The sequence below is a fragment of the Macaca nemestrina genome, chromosome X, assembly GCF_043159975.1.
Source record: "Macaca nemestrina isolate mMacNem1 chromosome X, mMacNem.hap1, whole genome shotgun sequence".
Lineage (NCBI taxonomy): Eukaryota > Metazoa > Chordata > Mammalia > Primates > Cercopithecidae > Macaca > Macaca nemestrina.
This window is the reverse complement of record NC_092145.1, coordinates 31,203,692-31,224,531: the sequence shown is the minus strand read 5'-3', so window position 1 is coordinate 31,224,531 and position 20,840 is coordinate 31,203,692. Positions and strand designations below refer to the sequence as shown.

The following is a 20,840-nucleotide window of genomic DNA, read 5'->3' as shown; positions in this document are numbered from 1 at the left end:
GAAGTTAGTGTGTATCATTCCCATGCATGTTTTTATACATTTTCTACATATGTATATGTCCATGAATAATATATAGTATTGTTTTTGTGCTTTAAAAATTTATGTAGGAGATGGATGACAGTGATGGCTAAACAATAATGTGAATGTATTTAATGCCTCAGAACTGTACATGTAATAAAATAGTAAATACTATGTTATGTATATTTTACCACATAAAAAATACGTAAATTATATTACACCTTACATATCCTTTTGCAATTTTCTCTTTTATCCATGCAACATTATATTTTTGACTATTAATGGTTTTACATGCAGATCTAGCTCATTCATTTTTACTGTTGTATAATGTTTCATCATTTGACCAACCCCCTGTTAATGGATTATTAGGTTGTTTCTATCTTTTATACTATAGTTAATATCATAGCACATGTCTTATGCACATGTGTACTTGTGACTGTCCATACACTTTTCTTCAGTCAAGCACCCTCTAGCTCATCTCTCTGATGTTGCAATTTTTCCCCTTTAGTTGAACGATGAATTTTGCAAGTAAACAGAATTAAATTAGGGCTGTGTCTGTACAATAAATGAAGTCTGAAAGAAGAAAATTTGAATACAGTCAAACAATTTTGAAAACAAAATGTTTATTACAAATCTTGAAAATAATCTACTTAATAATAGTTACTAGCTTAAAAAAGTATTTTAATACTTATTCTCATTCTCATCATCATACTTTACTCAGTACTTAATCTGTGCCAGGCACTGTTTAACCCATCTTGTGTCATTTCATCCTCTCTAAACCCATAATGAAGGTAGGTACTATTTCCATTTTACAGATGAAAAAACAGTGGCTCAAATACGGATTCAAAATAAATTTGAACCCATTTTTATCTGTACTATTCCAAAGTCTCTGGTTTTAACTACTGTAAACACTTCCTAAGTTTTCCAAATTTCACAGGGCTCAAATTGGAGAGGCACATGGTATGATTTAAGGGTCACTATAAAGTCTTCCCACCTGCCTTAAATATATTATATCTTTATGACAGGAAGATTTTTCCAGCTGGACACAAACTCTAGAGATGTTAAGAAGATATATTGATAAATCTGACCATATGAAGTTAGAAAATTCCATAGGGTTAAAAAAAGAGAGAAAAATCACAAGCCCGGAAAAATATTTGGAACACATATGAAACACAAAGGGATGTTCTTCTTAATTTCCAGAACAGAAAGGACAACAGCTCAGTAGAAAAACTGGAAGAGGATATGAAAGTGAATTTACTAAAAAAGAAATACAAATGGTCACAACAGATATGAAATGAGACTCAAATTCATTGATAATTAAAGGAATGGAAATTAAAGTTATAAGCTACAAGACACCATTTCCTGCTGATCAGATGGGCATACATTAGGAGGTTTATATTGAGAGCTGCTGAGGGTACTGCAAACTGGCACTCTGATACACTATTAGTAAGATTGTAAATGTGTTCAATCTTTTGGGAGGACAATTTGGCAATATCTACTACTGCTAAAAATTAACCCTATCTATGTACTCACAAAAGCGCTCCAAAATATATGAACCAGGTTATTCATTGCAGCACTGTAATAATAAAAGATTAAAAATAAGCAAGAAGTATATGAAGAGGCAACTGGCTTAATATATTATGGTGTATCCATACGTTATAATATCGTGCAGCTCTTAAAAACAAAGAGGTAGGTATGTACCTGCTTTTATGGAAAGATCTTCAAGACATATTATTAAATAAAAGAATCAGGGTGAGGAGTAATCTATATGGTATGGTTTCCTTTTACGTAAGGGAAAAATATAAATACAGGTCCGGAAGGAATCTCAAAAGCCTGTTAAAATTGGTTATCTTTACAGGGAGAGACCTGGGTATGTGGTTTGTGGCAAAGAAGCCTGAAATTTGTTTTGTATCTTTCTATATAGTTAGAACTATCAAACCATAGACATTTATTACTTTTACATTTTTATGTTTCAATGTCAATAGCACTTATCTAGATGGGGGAATTGTGGGCCTTTTAAATTTTTCTTCTTTCTGCTACTCTTTTAAAAAAATAATAAATGTAATCTAAAGATCTTTTACTACTGGCCTGCCAGGATTCCTTCAAGGTCTTCCATTTAGGTTTCTTCCATGACTTATGGTATTACCCCTTCAGCAGGTCTCCTGTAACATGCTCAGGTGGGAGTAACCCATTGTCAACCATCAGTACTATGACACTCCTTCTTGGAGAGCTGTCATCTATGAAAACAGAGAGCTGAGTCCTCAGAAATCGGGCCATCGGACAAGACAGGGTGTGCGTGTGAGAAAATAACATACATGTATATTAAGAAAAATACAAAAGTTGCATTTTATTTAATAACTAGACATCATCAACTCAAAAAATAATATCTGGTCTAATGTTGAATTATAATAAATGCTCAGAAAATTAAAGAGAAGAAAATAAAAGTCACTTATAATTTCTTATGCTCTTAGTAGCAATTATCATTGCTAATATTTACATATACTCCCTTTCAAACTTTCTCTCTCTATATATAAATATATAATATATAGTAATATATATTATATAACATATAATTTACATATTATCCTTATATCCTTACAGATGAGGCAGCATACAGTACATACAGCTTTGCGTCCTGAACTTTTCACTGAATGTTATTTTGTGAATATCTTCCTTATATCTGCAGGGGTGTACCAAGGTTTGGGGGAGCGGGTGGGAGTGGTTGGTTCTGGGTATAGAGAGTAAGGGGAAGTGCATTTTCTGTTGAAATCTTAAAAAACAATAATAAACCTGGTGAATAGTAGGTCTGTTTTAACAACATTCGCTGGAAATTCTAAATAACGTCAGTGATAAAATACTCCTACTACTGTCCCATCCCCCTTTAGTATGCCACTTATATCCACCCAGTTCTGATTAGGGAAGAGAGGAGACAAAAGGGTGGATTTCTATCTAGGAGACATAGGCTGAGGGCTGCTGCAAGGGGCTCAGTGTTAGCCAGGGAATCACTGAAAGATGGGATGAAGAGGAGACATTTCAAACATCCCCTATTTCTGCTTAGATCTGTCCAGCTTAGTTAACTTTTAAACATATGCTTGATGTTAAAACAAAACAAAACAAAACAAAAAAAAAGCACCTGACTATGAGTCACTCCTGTTTTTTTTTTCTTTTTTAAACAAAAAAATCCAGAAGCTGTCTTTATGTTGCATTTAACTTATGTAATTAATGATGCTGTTTGTAAGTGCCCTGAGTAGTGACATCTATAAGCCCTGGGCTGAAGTGGCCAAAAATGCAATCAATTGTTCAATTATAAAATAAAAAAATGAACGTCCTTACTCTATTTCCAGCTGTGTTTTAGCCTGTGACAGTGTTAAATTCATGGATTTCCAAAGAAATCTTAGTTTGCTTCATGTTGTTTGAATTTTACACTGTACAACTACTAATTTATCCAGTATTTCTGGAGGATCAATGAAGCTAAAATGATCTTTTATGACTCCGCTGGTGTGGAGTGAATATTCTGCATTCCCTGGGAAGTCAACACACTGTAGACTTCAGATTTCTTCAAAAATCAGCAAAGCATGCTAGACTCACCAGGAAATGACTTCCCAATTTCTTTAATTTTATAGTCAGCTCCATGCATTTGGTAATTGTGAAATTACTGGACCATCTTGTATTGATGGTGGAGAAATATGGAGCCATGATCAAAGTTCAACTCTAATACAGCTTTATGTTTTAGAATCTTAAAAACAAACATTTTGTATGGAAAGAAATGTCCTAATTAACTTCTGAAGAATTTGTACATTAAAACATCTTACCCTGCTGGAGAAGACTGATAAAGCAAACGTACTACCTTCTGCTGAAGAGAAATTGTATTTAGAAGGAACTTGCTATTCTCATAAAACTTTTAATAGGAAGAAGTGAATCAAATTCCTTAATTACCATTTTATGGTTGGTAAAAGGGCAAATTACATGCCATCCATTTCTAAACTTCTAAATGTCTCTGGTGCTTTTAATTAAAGCTGCCATCTAGAAACTACTAAAGCAATTTTACACAATTAGTTATTTATAGGTTACCATAATACACCACTCAAAATATGATTTAAGTGATTTGCAGCCTGTTAGTGTATGATCTCTGTCACTTTTTTGGCAGGGGTGAGGAGGACTCTTCTTTTTCATCAGCTGAGGCAGATAAGAAAGGTGTGACATTGGGGAGCTGTGGTAGGGAAGCAGTTATTTTGGCTAGCGATCTTAAATAAAAAGAGGAACCACAATTCCAAGTTGTCAGTCTTTGCATGTAGGCGTCCAAGTTTCATTCTAGACAATACTGCAGAGGTGAAGTATATCAGTGCTATTCCTCTACCTCTTCCCACTTTGCAGCTATTCTGCCACATACCTAGCACCACACTTCTCCACGCATGCTACCTTCAGTGGTTCCCATCTAGGCTTGTCTTCCTCAGGTGATCTTGTCAATCCAAACATATCCATCTTCTGCTCCATTCCTTCCAGGCTCCCATAAAGTGTTTTAATGAAGAATTAATATGCTGCTCTCATAGACAATTCCCTGTACTACATACTAAGTTCACATCGGAAGAAAATCCTTATGGAATAAATATAATTGTGAAATAGTAGGCTGCTAAGGGAATTACTTTAGTTAGATGGACCTTGTGGGGCTCCCCAAAATACAACATGTACAAGGAACCAACACTAGAATTGCTGCATCTCAAGGTGAGGAGGGGTTGGCTAGTCAAATCACATACAACATGTGAATTCCATCCTACCTTGACTCTTGCTTCTTCTGTGGCACCCATCCTACCTAGAAATTATCAAGTCTCAGGTTGACCTACAAGGACATAATGTTTCCTTCCTTCCAAAGTAACTTATTCCATATGTGGGTCACTATTATAATTATTATTACTATAGCAACAAAACAGCAAGACTGATCATAACAGTAGGTAATACTGTTATGTAATACAGTAACATACTTTATGCTGGGTGTCACACTAGGCAATTTACATACATTATCCAACAACTCCGTTGTGTAGGCACTATTACTGGTCTTCCAACTTTATAGATGAGGAATCTGAAGCTCAGGGAAGTTAGGTGACTTGCCTAAGGTCACATATTTAATTAGCATTGGATCTGGGATTTGCATCCATTTCTGTTTGACTCCAAAACCTGAAAAATTATCTACCATGGTATCTGGCCTCTAAAATATTACCTCTGTGTTTACTAGAATCTGATGCATACATGAAAATTAAGACAAATGCGGAAGAAAAAGTCATTTAATAATGCATCCGTGGCTTTATAAAATTTGAATAAACTTAATATAGATCTTCTCAACCATGGATGATACCTAGACTAGACAGGCAATGAGCCAAGGCTAGATGTAAGTGCCTTCCTTTTGTCTGACTTCTCTCACAAACAGCTTATGGCTTTGGGATTGCAACAGAACAGGCCGGAAGGTCCTCAAGTTCCAATTGCTGACATAATCTAAGGCCAAAATCTTTTGACTACCCTAAGCAGATGCATTAGATGAATTGTGCATTAAAACCAGGTTAAGCTCTAATTCTGGATGCATAATAGGCACTAATCTCTTCTGTTAAGGTTACAGTAAGCTGAGACCAGTAACAGCATTAGAGACAGAAAGCCCCCTAAATGAAAACAGCACAAGAACATTGAGGGATAAAGAACAAATATTTTGCCTGAATTTTAAGGCTTTATCAAACATATTTTTTTCAAGATGTTTCTGATTCTCAAACAAGGTTGTTGGAGTAAAATTCTCATAAGAAATGTCTTGAAACTAGGCTAGGAATTTGGCCGTGGGTGGTAGAATAATGTCTTACCCAGAAGAAAGACTTCAGTAAGTACCTCTCCCAAACCTTTCACACTTACACCCTCATTTTCAGCAGAACAGGTCCACTTCTCTAAGAACACTGAGACTATCAGGATGAAGAATCATCACTCTTCTAGCTTCTCCTACCTACAAACTTATCCTCATCCCTATACCCTACACATAACTGCTTCAGTCTCCCTTCCTATTCTAGGCCTACTTCCTTCCAGTTTCCTGCATGCTTTGATTTATTCCCTGTCTTCTTTATCTTTCCATTGACTGATAAACATCACCACATCTCCCCTTATAGAAAAAGGCTTCCTGAGCTCATTGGCCTCCCACAATTTATCACTCCCCATCTCTCACATTCAAGCTTCTCAGAAGAGTGATCTTTACCAGTGATATTTATTTTCTCATCTTTCATGGGCTCATCAAATGACAAAAATCTGGCTTCCACCTCTACCACCATCCAAACCACCAATGGCAGGGTCACCAATGAACTCCTCATTGCCTAATGCAATAGCTACGAATGTGTGACATTCGATGCTGTTTTTCACACCTCCTTGAAATTAACCACTCTCTGGCTTCTTGGACAGTGCGCTCTTTTGGTCCACCACCATTTTTTCTGAAGGTTTCTGCTCTGTTTCCTTCATTAGATCCCCTTCCATTGCCAATCTTATACAGATGAGTAAGTACTCCCTGTCATTTCTTTGCCCCAGTTTTGCTCCAGTGCATTTATTACCCTGTCACCAACATTATCAAAAATGCATGCATAAGGTGGACATCTCTCCTGCTTCAAATCCTTTCCCTATAGGATAAAATTCAAACTTCCTTTTATTGCTTCTGCCCCCCTTTCCTATTACTCTCCAATATTCTTACTCTAAGAATATGGAATTATTTGCAGTTTCTTAAATATACCATTCTTTTCATCCATGCTATGGCTTACCGGTAATTTTGTTGAGGGCTGTCCCTAGTGTCGATCCAAATGACTTTGTTACCAAGATGGATCATATGCTAAAGGAATTTAGGAAAAACCATACCACTTCCATTGAACAGGAGAACCAAAAGAACATTCTATGCCTGTTTCTTTACTACACTCTCTCCCGCATAGACACCAGTGACATCAACAAAAAGTCACCGATTATAATCTTAGCATCTTTCCATTAACCCCAAATATAACTTTTCACAATAGCATGCAGATGACAGGAGAATGAGTAGGGCTTCAGGATGTGCTTCAACTAGATCTGGATAGGGACAAAAACAGATTGTTTGTGTCTAGACTTTATTATTCCCAGATTTCTTAATTTACAATAAAGTTAAGATGAATCCTGTAAGGTTAGTGTCATGTATACCCTAAAAACACTTTTGGAAGCCGTCAAGGTTTAAGGATCACTTCCTTCCTATGGAACAGCTCAGAGACTGTTTGCACTTGTCTGGATATTGCCTAAGTTCTGCTCCTGCTGAGTTCTGAGGTCAGTTTGCCTGAAGATGTACATGAAAATAGAGATATAACCCTTGGTAAGGTCCAAGAGAACCTAATTAAGTCATTGATTAATTTCATCCTGTCCAGTCACTCCTTCACCCTCTGTATCTACTTAAAAAAATAAATGCATCCAGCTTGTCACAAATTTTATTTTATATCCCCACCTAGTACCATTTCACATTCTGCTTAAGTACTTGGTCATCTATTACATGACTCATTAGTTTGGGTTCTCTGTAGAATTAAAGAAAGTTGCAGTAAAAATAATAAATGGAACCTAAGTTTCAACTACATCATCCATGCATGTTTTAAAAGCATCTTTCAAAGTCAATTCAAACTCATATACAATGCCAGGGATTAGTACTCTGTCAACCTCTTTTCTAAACTTTTTTTCTTTGTCCCATTACGTTGAAGTATTGATGAGTAAAATGGCAAATGTTTCTCTTTACTGGGATTCAGATCAAAGTGCATAAAACTGGATCAGATAAAGACTTCCTCCCAGGAGAAGTACCCAGGGGCTATCATATGAAATTCTATTTGGCGACGCTTCCATTTCCATTTTTCCTTCAAACAAAATTTGTAGTTACTACTGTAGTCAAGAAATTTAATAAAATGAAGGTTTCCTGCCTGTGTCCCTTAAGGAAAATTTGGTGAAGTTTCTAATTACAGAATCTTCCAAAGAGAAGTGACAAGGTTTCCTGGAGATTTATTTGAATAATTACATTTACAGAGTATGTAAATGCTATCTATGTAGTGCACTATGGGTACACTACTAGGTCAGACAAATCTGAGAAATCGTTTTAATAGGAAAAGGAAACTAGACTAAAAGTTATTTATCTTATAAATAAAAATATTTTGTTCCCATTGAATACATGTCCTCAGATTGAAAAGCATTTTTTTCCTAATATTTCCAACCTTCCCAGAGATCACGGATTTTAGCAGAAAGGCAGACAGTGTGGTATGGTGAAGTAAAGCGTGGCCGAGGTGGGCGGATCACGAGGTCAGGAGTTCGAGACCAGCCTGAGCAACACGGTGAAACCCTGTCTCTACTAAAAATACAAAAATTAGCCAGGCGTGGTGGCCCCTTCCTGTAATCTCAGCTACTCAGGAGGCTGAGGCAGGAGAATCACTTGAACCTGGGAGGCAGAGGTTGCAGTGAGCCGAGATCGTGCCACTGCATGCCAGCCTGGGTGACAGCGAGACTTTGACTCAAAAAAAAAAAACAAAAAAAAGGCATCATGGGTTTTTCGGAGTCAGGCAGACCTGGTTTGAATTCCAGTGTTGTTATCTGTAAACTGTGTGATACTGGGTAAATTTCTTTTTTAAAAAATAACTTTTATTTTAGGTTTAGTGGTACATGTGCAGGTATGTCCGGGTGAATTTCTTAACCTGTCTGATTTTCTATTTCCTCTTCTGTACAATGGGAATAATACTATTTACATCATGCATTGTTGTGAAGATCAGAGAAACTGTGTGTAAAATATCTAGCACAGCATATGGCACACAGTAGGCACTGAGCAAGTTATAGTTACAGTTATTTTAATACATTAGAGCTGAAAGGCAGATCATCCTGAGCCCTTCAGTTTACAACTGAGGAATTTCAGGACCCAGTGTTTAAATGCCCAATGTCATAAAATTAGTCATTGGCACCATTCAGCCTGTCTATCTTAGTGTTCAGCTAAATGAAACCACAGTGAGGTACAGTGACTTGCACAGAGTCATTGAAAGAAAACATGGGCATTACATGTATTGAAAACGAAAGTCCAGGCTCCCTCACCTGGTATTTACCAAAACTTGCTGCCATTGCTAAACAAAACAAAACAAAACAAAAAAACACAAACAAACAAACCAAAAACAAAACAAAAACCAAACCAAAACAAAAAAATCCCATGGCTTCTGACCTATTACCTTTTGCTGACTGGTTTTTAACCCCACTGGATAATTTACTCCGAATTTAGAATGAATGATCTCAAAAGCAAATTTTATTTCATCCTATTTTTAGAATAGATTTAGAGAGTAAATTAGCTGTCGTACAGATTAACATTTATTTGCGTTACCTTGTATAATTAAGGACATGTTGGGGAGCCTTCCTATAATTGCAATATGTTGCTTGTTAAAGTCTTAGAGCAAGCTCTCTTCTCTAACCTAGAAATGGTGCTCCCTAGATGTACATTTCCATTTTCTACTGATCTACAGCTTTTTTTTTTATTAGTTTCTAGGTGGAGGGAAAAATCAAACCTCTCCTTAAAGAAATCCATTAAACGTTTGCTGTCTACTAAGTGGAAGGAAGAGGGAGCTGATGTACAGGGTCATTTTAAAGCAAAAAACAAATTGGGCCTTCTTGAAAGACAAAGAATCTGTAGGAGAACCTCAAAGATGAAATGAGCAATTAGCAATACTTTCCTCTCATTTTGTACACTGTAATAACTTTTTGCATGATTTTTCCTTTTATGGAAGTCTATGAAGTCGCCCTGCAGCATTTCATTTAAAGAGAATCTCACTTCTAATTCACTGACAAAGGTGAGTGCTGACTATATTCAGCATGGAGATACATGCCATAGCTAGGCACCTAAGTGTTCTGACCAGCATTTTCAGAGCAACTGATGGCTGGACATAGGTTCTACCATCTGAGTTATTATAAATATCACTAACAGGGTCTTCAAACATTGTTAGCATGGTTGAAGGAGGTGTGGTGGCTACCTAGTGTGAACCACACATCCCACTCCTTTAAGCATTCTAGTTCACTCACTGGATCAAAGCAGATGTTGACAATACCAGCTTCAGGAACGTTATGTGTAAGCTGTCCCGGATGGATTAGACATTTAGCTGTCTGAAGTCTGGGCTAGATGTTCTCAGGGCTCCTTATTGCTTTGGAATGAATGAAGTGTACCAGATTATGGCAAAGGAAGCTCTTGGATAGAAACATGAGTAAATCAAGCCAAAGGAAAATGCAGTAGTGGCTATGACAAGAAGAAAAACTTAGTTTAATATTAGCTTTAATAGATACATAAATTTCAGCACTCTCATTACTGATGCTTCAAGAATTCATGTAAATCCTGTTCATCAGCACTTTATTATTGCTGCTTTCCAAGAAAAAAAAAAAGCTGAAGTGAACCAATTATTTGCTTTATTTGGAAAAGCTGAAATATTCATTCTCTACGTGGCAGGTTGAATGTGGTAGTTCAGGTGAGTGGTTTTCAAACTAGCAGCAACTCAGGAGGATGTCAATTTAAGGCACAATACAAGCTTGATTCCTCTATACTTTTTATGCAGAAATCTTTATAATACCCTCAAGAATTTTAAACCTGTGTAAAAGGTGAGACTCAGCCTAACGTATTTTCTTGAAAGATGAGCTGATCATATGTTGCACCCGAGTTATTTATTCATTCATTAAATATATATTGTGGACCCACTATGTATAAGGAAAGAGCTGGCACAGAGAAATAAAGAAAAAATTTACCATAATACTTGGGGGGGGGGGGGCTGGTGTTCCCTTAGGGAAAATAAATCACTCCCTGTAAACACCATTGAAATTCCTTTTAGGAATTCCTGGCGTAGATAAGAGTTACTTAATTGGTCAATTACACAATAAGTATGTGTAGTGGGTCCCACACTATGCTAGAAGTTGGTGGGGAAGTGGGGAAGATTCCAAAATATTAGATGTGGTTTCCCATCTCAAGCAACTTATTTCAGTAGAAAAAATCTCCCATTCATGAAAGCACTGGAAGCAAAAGAAGGCAAAATAAAATCAAGTGCTAATTGTGTAGTGTAGACACTGTTAAATAAATTCAGATTTAATGGTATGGGGTTAGCCAGAGGGGCTTTATAAAAGACAAAGGCCTTGAAGAAAGTGAAGGCTTTAAACTGTGATACAAGTAGGAATTCAATCCCAATATAGCAAATGTCAAATGGTTAAAGAGTAACCTCTTAAAATTTAAAGTAATAAGCGACCATCTAATAAATTAAACACACTGATCTCACTACATTTATTGGCATGGAAAGACGTTCATAATACATTGTGTGTAAAACAGGTTACAGAACAGCATTGTATAATATGATTCTACTCTTAGAGAATTAAAATATCTGATATGCATTGAAAAAGTCTAGAAGGATAAATACTAAAATGTTAACAGTGGTTTTCTATATAAGCCTACAGTGGTAGACTTATGGGTGATTTTAATTAAATTTTTTTGTTCTCCCTTTTCTAATTTTTCTGCAACAAATGTTTGTATTATTTGTATAATAACTAAGAAAACACTGGCTTTGTAAGCCAAGTAAAATGAATAATTTCTAAAAATCACTAACATAAATGCACGCATGTATGCATGCGTGCAGACACACACACACACACACACACACACACACACACACACACATCTTGGAGACGGAACTGAGAAGAGCAGTTAAATAATTAAGATGGCAGGGTCAATGATATATGATGACAGACTTAAAAGTTGACTATCCTTCAACTTTGTGGCCTAAGATTGGCATATGATTCAATCCAGAAAATCCAGAGGTTAATTGGGAGACACAGATTTGCTCACTAGATTCTAGGCAATTAAATTGAAGGTTGGTCCTTGAAGACTGAGAAGTAAATTTAGGACAAATAAAAATAAGGCCAAACTCCCACAGAAGGCAACAGAAAAAAATTGAAATTTGTTATTCTAGAGGCAATATCAACTGAAAATATAAGTAATTTCCAGAATGATTCAGATAAATTAATGGAAGAAAAGTTCATTGAAGATTCATAATTTTGTTAAGCAAAAGTCAGGAACGTTTAGGGTCTGTGAGATATTCAACATACTTAACAGTGGTGGAAGATAGGCACAGACCTTATCCCAAGCAATGCAGGCTGAAGAGTCAAAGCAGGGGCCTGCAGGTTCTCTGCTGGGTCAGGTTAACCCTTTAGTTGCTGGACTGTAGGGAGTTTCCAGGAGGTAACTCTGGGGCAGGTTGGGGTGCCAGGGAGGCACTCTGAGGGTTCTGGCTAATATTTATCAACTAGAAAAGGAAGCATTTCATTCTTTTAATAACAGTTATAACCATACTAATGTATATTGGCTAAAAATGCATTATGTGCCTTGGATGTGCCTACTGGGACAGACTTCAGTATTTTGACTCTCAGAGGCAAAATATTGAGATTAGTGGATGGGCTAAAGTGTGGCAACAGTCTCAGGATTTTATAAAGTCAAATAAAATCTTTAGATGACACAAGGGTGTGTGTGTGTGTGTATATATATATATATATATATATATATATATATATTTTTTTTTTTTTTTACCTCGAGGGCTATTCAGTGAAGCTTCCGATGCTCTCCCACCATCTCCACAATGACTCTGGTCAAAGGGAAGGCACTGATCACCAGTTCCTGCCACCACTTCAAAATTCTTGGACAGATCTTTCGTCTCCACAAGAGATTTCAACTTGTAGACTTTGCGAGTATTGGTGTCTGATAGATAGAGTGACTCAGACACAGGGTCCATAGCCAGATAGTATTTGTGAGCAGGACTTGTGCTAAGGAAGAGAAAAGTAAAGTTATTCAAGGCAATTTTTCAACATGAACCCCCTGGGCTCAGCCTTTTGTCACAAATGGAAAAATCTTTTGATAGATGAGTGAATTCATTTATCTTCCTTCTTAAGTATCAAGGGGAGGGATACTTCTCTGTTTTTCTAATAGTGGATCTAAGTATGAAACAAATCTAATGTGTACTGCTAACCTATAATGATGCTGACATTCCAATACCATCCATTTGGGGGTAGAAAGAAACAGAATACAGGAAATCTCAGGAAATAATTTTTCTCTTATTATCCATACTGTTATCCAATTACCTACTAGATGACTTCTGGGTGCCTCAGTCACCTTAAACTCAACATATCCAAAACAGAAGTTACTTTCTTTTCCTGCTTTCCCCATCCCTCATAAACCGACTTCCTCTCTCTTGGGCTTCCTGCCTCACTTGCGGACAATACATCCTCCCAGGACCCAGTTGTCAATTGAAAGGCATGTCCAAAGCTCAAGGAATGTCACTAAGGGAGGATCATGTTGGAGATATACTGCCAAACTTCTTTGCAAGCTTCCCTTTTTCAATTGACTACCACACTTTTCTAATCTGTTTTTTGTTCTTTCAGGACATAATGGAACTGGTTATATTTAACCTTTTTAAAGTTATAATGGCAATCATATGATTGTGTAATCACATAGTTATACCTCCTAAAAGTGACGCTAAAGTTACTTTGTTTGGATTTTGGCATTCTTAAAACTTTTCTATTACATATTCACATGGAATCTCAAGTTATTTTTATCTGTATAGATGGCTGAGTTTATTATTTTGATTCTTCCTAATTTCAGTTTTTCAATGACTACAATAACCTTAGTTTTGGAGACATTTTACTTGAACCTAAGGTTCGTGTAATATTGACATCATCCAAATCCCAAATGTGGAAGTCATCCCTAATCCCTCTTTTGCTCTCCACATGCAATTGTATCTGTAAACTAACTTTCAGAAACATGCTCATCTTCCATCCCTATGCCATTACATTAGTCCTATCTTTCATCATCTCTGGCCTGGAATATTTTCTATAGATCGACATGTAGGATGTGTTTTTGAAATCTTAAATCATTTTTTTCCATGCTGCCTGCAGAGTTATTCTGATCATTTGGCTCCCATCTTTAAAAACTTTTTAATGTTTCTTGGTGTGTTAGCCAAGCCTTTCCTCTCTTAGTTCATTCTCACATGCCTTTTGAAGCTTTATTTGGGCATCATGTCCTGAAGGAAACCTTCCCAGTCTTCCCTTCTCCAGTCTGGGTTATTTGCATTATCTTACCTCTATTCTGGGGATTACATATCATATTAAATTATTTGTTTACGTGTTGTTTGCATCTCCCTCTCCTGCCCTGCCTGTTGCAATAAAGCTTGGTGGAGAGCAATCTTGTCTTGTTTATCTCTGATATGCTCATTGCCCATACCTCTGCCTAGCACCCAGTTGTCAAAGCCAGAAACCAGAAGCCATTCTTTTCTACCTCCTTCTTTCCACCATTTCCCACATCCAGTGAAAGGTGGTTTTTAAATTCTACTTTCTAAATTCTTCTCCAGTCTGCTCACTTCTTTTTATCTCTGCCGTTATTACTCTAAGGCCTCATTATCTCTCATCTGAACTACTTCCTTGGTACCATTGCAGTATTGTGTATTTGTTTACTAATTCATTAAAAATCATTTACTAAGTGCATACAATGTATCCAAGAACTGTGCTATGTTCTAGAGACCTACTTGTGTGCAAGATACACACGGTTTCTTTCTTTATGAAACTCACAGTCTAGTGGGAGAGACAGATAAGTAGACAGGATATGACTACCATGAGTCCAAGTGTTATAACAGGAGAAACAGAGGGAAAGAAATTAGTAAAGAGGAGGGACTTGTGTCTTAGCAGCACCTATCATATGGTATTAGCATTAGTTTTAAAACTTATTAAATGAAGTCCATACTTATTAGATTTCCTTAGTTTTTACCTAATGTTTTTCTGTTGCAGGATCCCATCCACGATAACAAATTATATTTAGTCGTCATGTCTTCTTAGGCTCTTCTGTGCTGTGACAGTTTCTCAGACTTTTCTTGCTTTTGATGACCTTAACAGTTTTGAGGAGTACTGGTCAGGTATTTTGTAGAATACCCTTGACTGAAACGTGTCTGATTGTTTTTTCTTATAGTTAGACAGGGATGATAGGCTTTTGGGAGGACGATCACAGAGGTAATAAAGTGCCATCCTGCTCAAATTATATCAAGGGTACATACTACCAACATGATGTACACTAATGGGTTTGACCTTGATCTCCTGGCTGAAATAATGTTTGTCAGATTTCTTCACTGTAAAGATATTCTTTCTCCCTTACTTTCCACACTTTACTCTTTGGAAGGAAGTAACTATGTGTAGCCAACACTTACGGAGTAGAGAGTTATGCTCCACCTTCTTGAGAGTGGAGTATCTACATAAATTGTTTGGAACTCTTCTAAATGGGAGCTTTATCTCGTCTCCATGTATTATTAATTCAACCATTTATTTATGTCAGTATGGACTAAGGGATATTTATTTTATACTTTGCATTAAATCCAATGCTACTTTATTTTGTTGCTCAAGTTATTCCAGCTTTAGCCATTGGGAGCTCTTTTTGTTGACTCATGTGTCCCTTTGCCATATCCCCATCAATGAGGGATTTTTTTTTAGCCCTTCCTTACTTTCTGGCACTATAAGATGCTCTGGGCTCATCTGCTATACCCCCTGCCCCAATCCTAGAATCAGCCATTTCTCCAAAGACCGCCCCCGGTTCCCTTTATTGGAGAATGGTATTAGAAACCAAGATCTTGGTGCTGGGTGTAAGCACTGTTTTTTTTTTTTTTCCCTAACATATCTTTCTCTCCAACTACACTGTGAGCTCTTTGCAGGCAGGAACCATATTCATCTCTCTATTCTCAGTGCCAACAGAGGGCCTGACAGGATTGGTGCTTAGTAAATGCTAAACTAAACTGAACTGCAGGAAATAAAACTAAGACATAAAAGAGTTCAGGCCTTGCTACTTAGGCAAAATGGAGGGGATAGGGTAGTCAGAACAATCAAGATATCTTTAAGGACCGGAATGTTATTAATTGTATTTGTAATTATATTTGCCCTCCAAGCATATTTATGTATGTTAATAATAATCAGGCTGGCAAATACTAATTTGAGACTGTTTATAGTTTTAATTGGAAAAAAATACGTTCAATTGGAATATTTCATTTTTTCCTACTTACCTTCATCAAGTAAGAGAATCCAGTAGATTCCAGGGACACTTCCAACCCTGGAACCACGATAACGGGTGCTGTAAATAAACTATGAAGGGCCCCAACAAACCCTAGAATTGATTTGGCAGCCATACCAGACAAGGCATCTCTGTGGGAAAAACTGCTTCAATAGGGGTTTGAGTAAAAGTCTTTACATATATAGTTAAATTTTTGCCTTCAGAATAAAATTTTTCCAATGCGCTCAGATCTTTCTAGAAAAAAGAAGGGGTCACAACCCTTCTCTGAAACAACTACAATACTTTGATAGCCAGTTTGTGGAGTTTCAATTCAGCCAGATTAATCATGCTTTGTTTAGGAAGAATCCATAGGCTATTTCTCCAAGAGAAATGCATTTGCACAAAAGCACTTTGGAATGCAGTACATTCATTCATTATTGAATACCCCCAATGTGCCTGTGAGGAAAGTTAAAATTAGCAATCTCCTCAAATCTCAGCCGGGGAAACCCAGACACATAGGGAGCTTGTCCGGGGTCACTAACAAGTTTGGGCCTGGACCAAGATTAGACTAGATTATATGTGATTTTGTGTGCAAAATACCATCAGAATACTCTTGCTCTGAAGGCAGCAAAACAAATCAGTGTTCCTGCCTTCTAATGTCCTATTTTGCTCAGCCAGACTGTTCTTAAACTTTGTGTACTAGCCTTTAGAAAATAGAATAGCCCAACATACCGAAGTCAAATCTAATCAATGTTATTTTCTTGATAGCCAGCAGTCAGGAAGGTCCCTCCTATCAATATGTAACTTGCCGTTTTATGCCATTTCTCAAGTGTACTTTAGTTCTTTTTAGGTTGATTTCTTTCTACTTTCTGAAAACAAGCCATACCTGAGAAAGAAAAAACCACTGGACTATATTCCAATTTGCTTTAATCCCTTGTGTCTCAATGCAAATTGCAATTTGAGATATGTGAAGTTTCTTTTACAACTTGGGTGTTAGGCTTACTATCACCTTTTGGTTAGTTTTACATTCAAGCAATGCCCTTCAACTTAGCAAAGATCACTTCATTCATGCTAGTTAAAATCACATAGATTGTTAAATGGGCAATTAATGTTTATAATTAATACTGTGCAACACTTTACCAGTAAGCAATTTGACAACCAACTTAATTTGCTTAAGGAATCAGTTATGTCAAAGTAGCAAGGCTGATCTTCTGTACTGGCATTTAGGAAGTGGCATTGCCCAAATGAAATCCAGATTAGAAACCCCATCAGTGCCATTTTGATGACAATTGGCATTCAGAAGTGAACAAATTCAATTTTCTCCTTTGCAATTTCAGGTAATTTAGAACAGTTCTGACAAGTGTAATGCATAAACACATTGAATAGAAATATTCATTCTGATTAATTTCAGAGCTATGTGCCATTGTCTGTAAATGGTCATTTTAAGCTTTTCCTATTACTTCTTTTTGGTGGAAAAAAATAGAAACAGTGAGGTCAAATAAAAGAAAAAAATCATATTAAAGAAGGTCATCATGATCACTGTCTCTTAATACACTTGACAACTATATTTCTGGATATAGGGAGACTGCTGTATTACCTCTCTCTCTACCTGCAATTTGAAAACATCAAATCTATTTGAACTTATCAACTCATTTGTGTTATCACCTTAGGGAAACATAATGAGACTTAAGGCCTTGCTTTCCCATGAAGTACTGAACTGTCAGCTTTCACTTATTAATTGTTTTCTTTTCAGTATATTTTGATCCTCCAGCAAATCCTACATAGTGGACCCCTCTTCTTTTGGAAGACACTTACCTGAGTTATAACTTCCAAATTTATGTTCACACTATTCTTTAACCTTATTTAGGAAGAAAAATTTCCCTATTAACACATTATTAAGAGGTAGTCTCATAGGCAAGAGGGGACATTAGGTAGCTGCTGATGTGATTTGCTTACCTATGTCTGGTATCTCTGTTTCTAGGGTGCACAAGGTATCCACGAGTGGCAAGCAAAAGCAAACAGAGAGTCATCAGTATCATTGAACAAGCCAAACCTAACCAGACACACCAATTCCTAACTCAGATTGTGGCATTTAGAGAGACTTTATGGGGATCATTTAGTCAGGCGTGCAGGCCAAAGTTGATCCAATCCCTCCAGGCTTTGCCTCCTAAGATGGTGTCAAGGCGATTGCATATTTTGTTTGGTGGATGTGCAAAGTTCTAAGGCAGATTAAAAGGTTCTCTCTGGGCCATCTGCATCAGAATCACTTGGATTCTTGCACTTGTGCACTTCCTAGGGTTCTCCCTAGCCCTATTGAATCAGAATCTTGGGTGGAGGTGGGGCCTGGAAATTTTATTTTTAACAAAGTTGGCTGGCAATTCTGATGCAAAATAAAATTTAGGAACCATTGAGCTAAGGGTTGAAGAAGCAGCCACGGCAGAGGGACTAACCATTTTAGGCTTTGGTTTGATAGCCATAAGCACTCTATCAAAGTGTAAAATCACTGTTTTATTATCAAGTTGTGTGTACAGACAGACATCCCAACACTAACCCTAAGCCACTTATCTGATCTCAGCGATAAGATAGGAACATCTGTTGTGCAAATTCCTTAGCAATACTAAAAAGCTCCTTAACAAGTTGAAACTGTAAGAGTTTTCTTTTAGACCATGACAGAATATCCCTGACATCAAAACTGCTGATCAAAACAACTTCAATAAAACACATTGTACATCAACTATTAGGGCTTTGTGTCTTCCAGCCATCCATGCTCTAAGGGGAAACTGGGGTAGGCGATAGAGGATTGTTGGGCCAGAAGAAGGAGAATACTTTGGTGGCTCCTGATCTATAAGCCTCTTGGCACAGGGTATTGCCTAGGGTATTTCATGATGGGACCCAGTATGAGGTTTCTCACACAGGGAGTGTGGTCTGTGTATAGGCCTGACTTTGGAACAAGTCTGCCCAGAATTAAAAAGCTATAATCATCTGTGAAATATGGTCATTTTAATTTTTAAAATCCTTTTAAATCTGGCCCTATGTCATTTTTAAAACATAAAGATAACCTTTTTTTAAAAAATCTAAACTAGGAAATGGTCTTATTCTTTGGAATCTCAGGGAAGAAGAAAATATACAAAATTTTTCATCTGAAACTATCTGCTACAACAGATTCAACTCTTTTTAAAAAGAACCTCTCTGAGATTTTACTAGTTGGGCCACAGGTCAAGGTTCACTGACTTTTCTGTTTCCTTTGCTCATCTCAAACGTGTAGGTATCTTGTAGGTTGAAACAAAGGTGAACTGATAAGGATGAGGAGCTCTGATTAGAAACCTGGCCGCAGGCATTTGTGCCTCTTTCAATTTGTTTGTCTCTAGACACTTTCATTTGCACCTCTTTCAATTTCTTTGGCTCTAGACACTTGCCTGTTTTTGTGGCCTCTAAATTATACAATGAGTGTGCTTGAGGCTAGCTGTAATTATTGTGACATAGGTGATCCTCCTGAAGGAAGTTTAGTTGTGAAAGTACTAGAAAGATCTCATTAAAACATGGTTTAATCTGAAACAGATTCTCATGGTACAGAACCATTTGTGTGGCTACAAAGGGTTTTGAAATTCTTACATGATGGCAAGGAGTGAGAGGGGGATGGTTTGACTTTCTTGCAGCTGCTTCTGATTCTGCCAATAATGTCACTGTGAATTTGGAAAGATGTCCCATATTATGCAGAGCAGCTTCTCTCATTAACATCTCAGAGGGAGGAAGTGAAAATGACGGAATTTATTTCCAGTGTGTGACCTTGTTCTGTCTCAGAATTACTTTTCGTTAAGGATTTAGGACTGAGCCACCACCAAAGTCAGTCTGCTATCTAGCTACCAACTGACTACATGCTGAGGTGTCAGTGTGTGAGCTCTTCACAAGGGCCTGGGCCCATCCGTGGGCACCACCACCTGGCAATGGACCAACTTCAAGCTTGCCACGAGTTAGGAAGAGAAAGAAATGGAATTTCAAATCTTTTTAGAGCAAGACATGCTTCCAATGTTAGAGTCTTTAAGTTGACCTTTGATTTTCTCAAGATCCAGGTGATGAAAGGGTCATGTACTCTTCTTTTTTAATTTAAAAGAAAATTATTGATATGATTTGTATACCATAAAATTTACCCTTCTAAAATGTGCAATTCAGTGGTTTCCAGTACATTTAGAGAGTTGTGTAGCCTTTATCATTATTCAATTCCAGAACATTTTCATCACGCTATGAAGAAACTCCATACCTATTTGTGGTCACTTCCCATTTTCCCCCTCCCTCAGCCCCAGGCAACCACAAGAATGCCCTATTCTAGATATTTTGTATAAATTGAGCCATTTAATATTTGTCCTTTTTTGTCTAGCTTCTTTCACTTAACATAATGTACCATCTATTCCTTTTATATTTTTGTAAGGTAAAGAATGGAAAGGAGGACATATGCCAATTTTGGAGCTGTTTTCTAGTGACCTGGCATCATGGGAGTTTGAGTGGCCTGCACTGTGGTGGCTGCAGCCCTTTACTTGTTCTTCATGCTGTTCTCAGCTTCTTTTCATATTCTTGGCCAGAAACATTTGACATTGAAGAATGGTCTGCCCTTCCTGCTCCTCTTTCCCTTGTCTTCTTCCTTTGGACATCAGAGCATACTCCTGATTGTCACTGACTTATCAGAGATTCCAACTCCAGCGACCCTCATCAAAGACTACCTTACCCCATGCTCTGGCTCTGTTCCTTG

The 20,840-nt window shown here is 37.1% G+C and overlaps 1 protein-coding gene across 5 annotated transcripts in view; it reads right to left on the bottom strand.

Annotated features, from left to right (window-relative positions):
* Positions 1-20,840, bottom strand: part of LOC105468440 (teneurin transmembrane protein 1) — an 839,487-nt gene that overhangs the window by 93,349 nt on the left and 725,298 nt on the right. For all 5 annotated transcript variants that reach the window (XM_071089007.1, XM_071089006.1, XM_024788669.2 and 2 more), the window contains 2 exons: positions 18,053-18,073; positions 12,608-12,840 (listed from right to left, as the gene is read on the bottom strand). In XM_071089007.1, the coding sequence (XP_070945108.1) occupies positions 12,608-12,840; positions 18,053-18,073 (254 nt within the window). The remainder of the gene's footprint in view (positions 1-12,607; positions 12,841-18,052; positions 18,074-20,840) is intronic.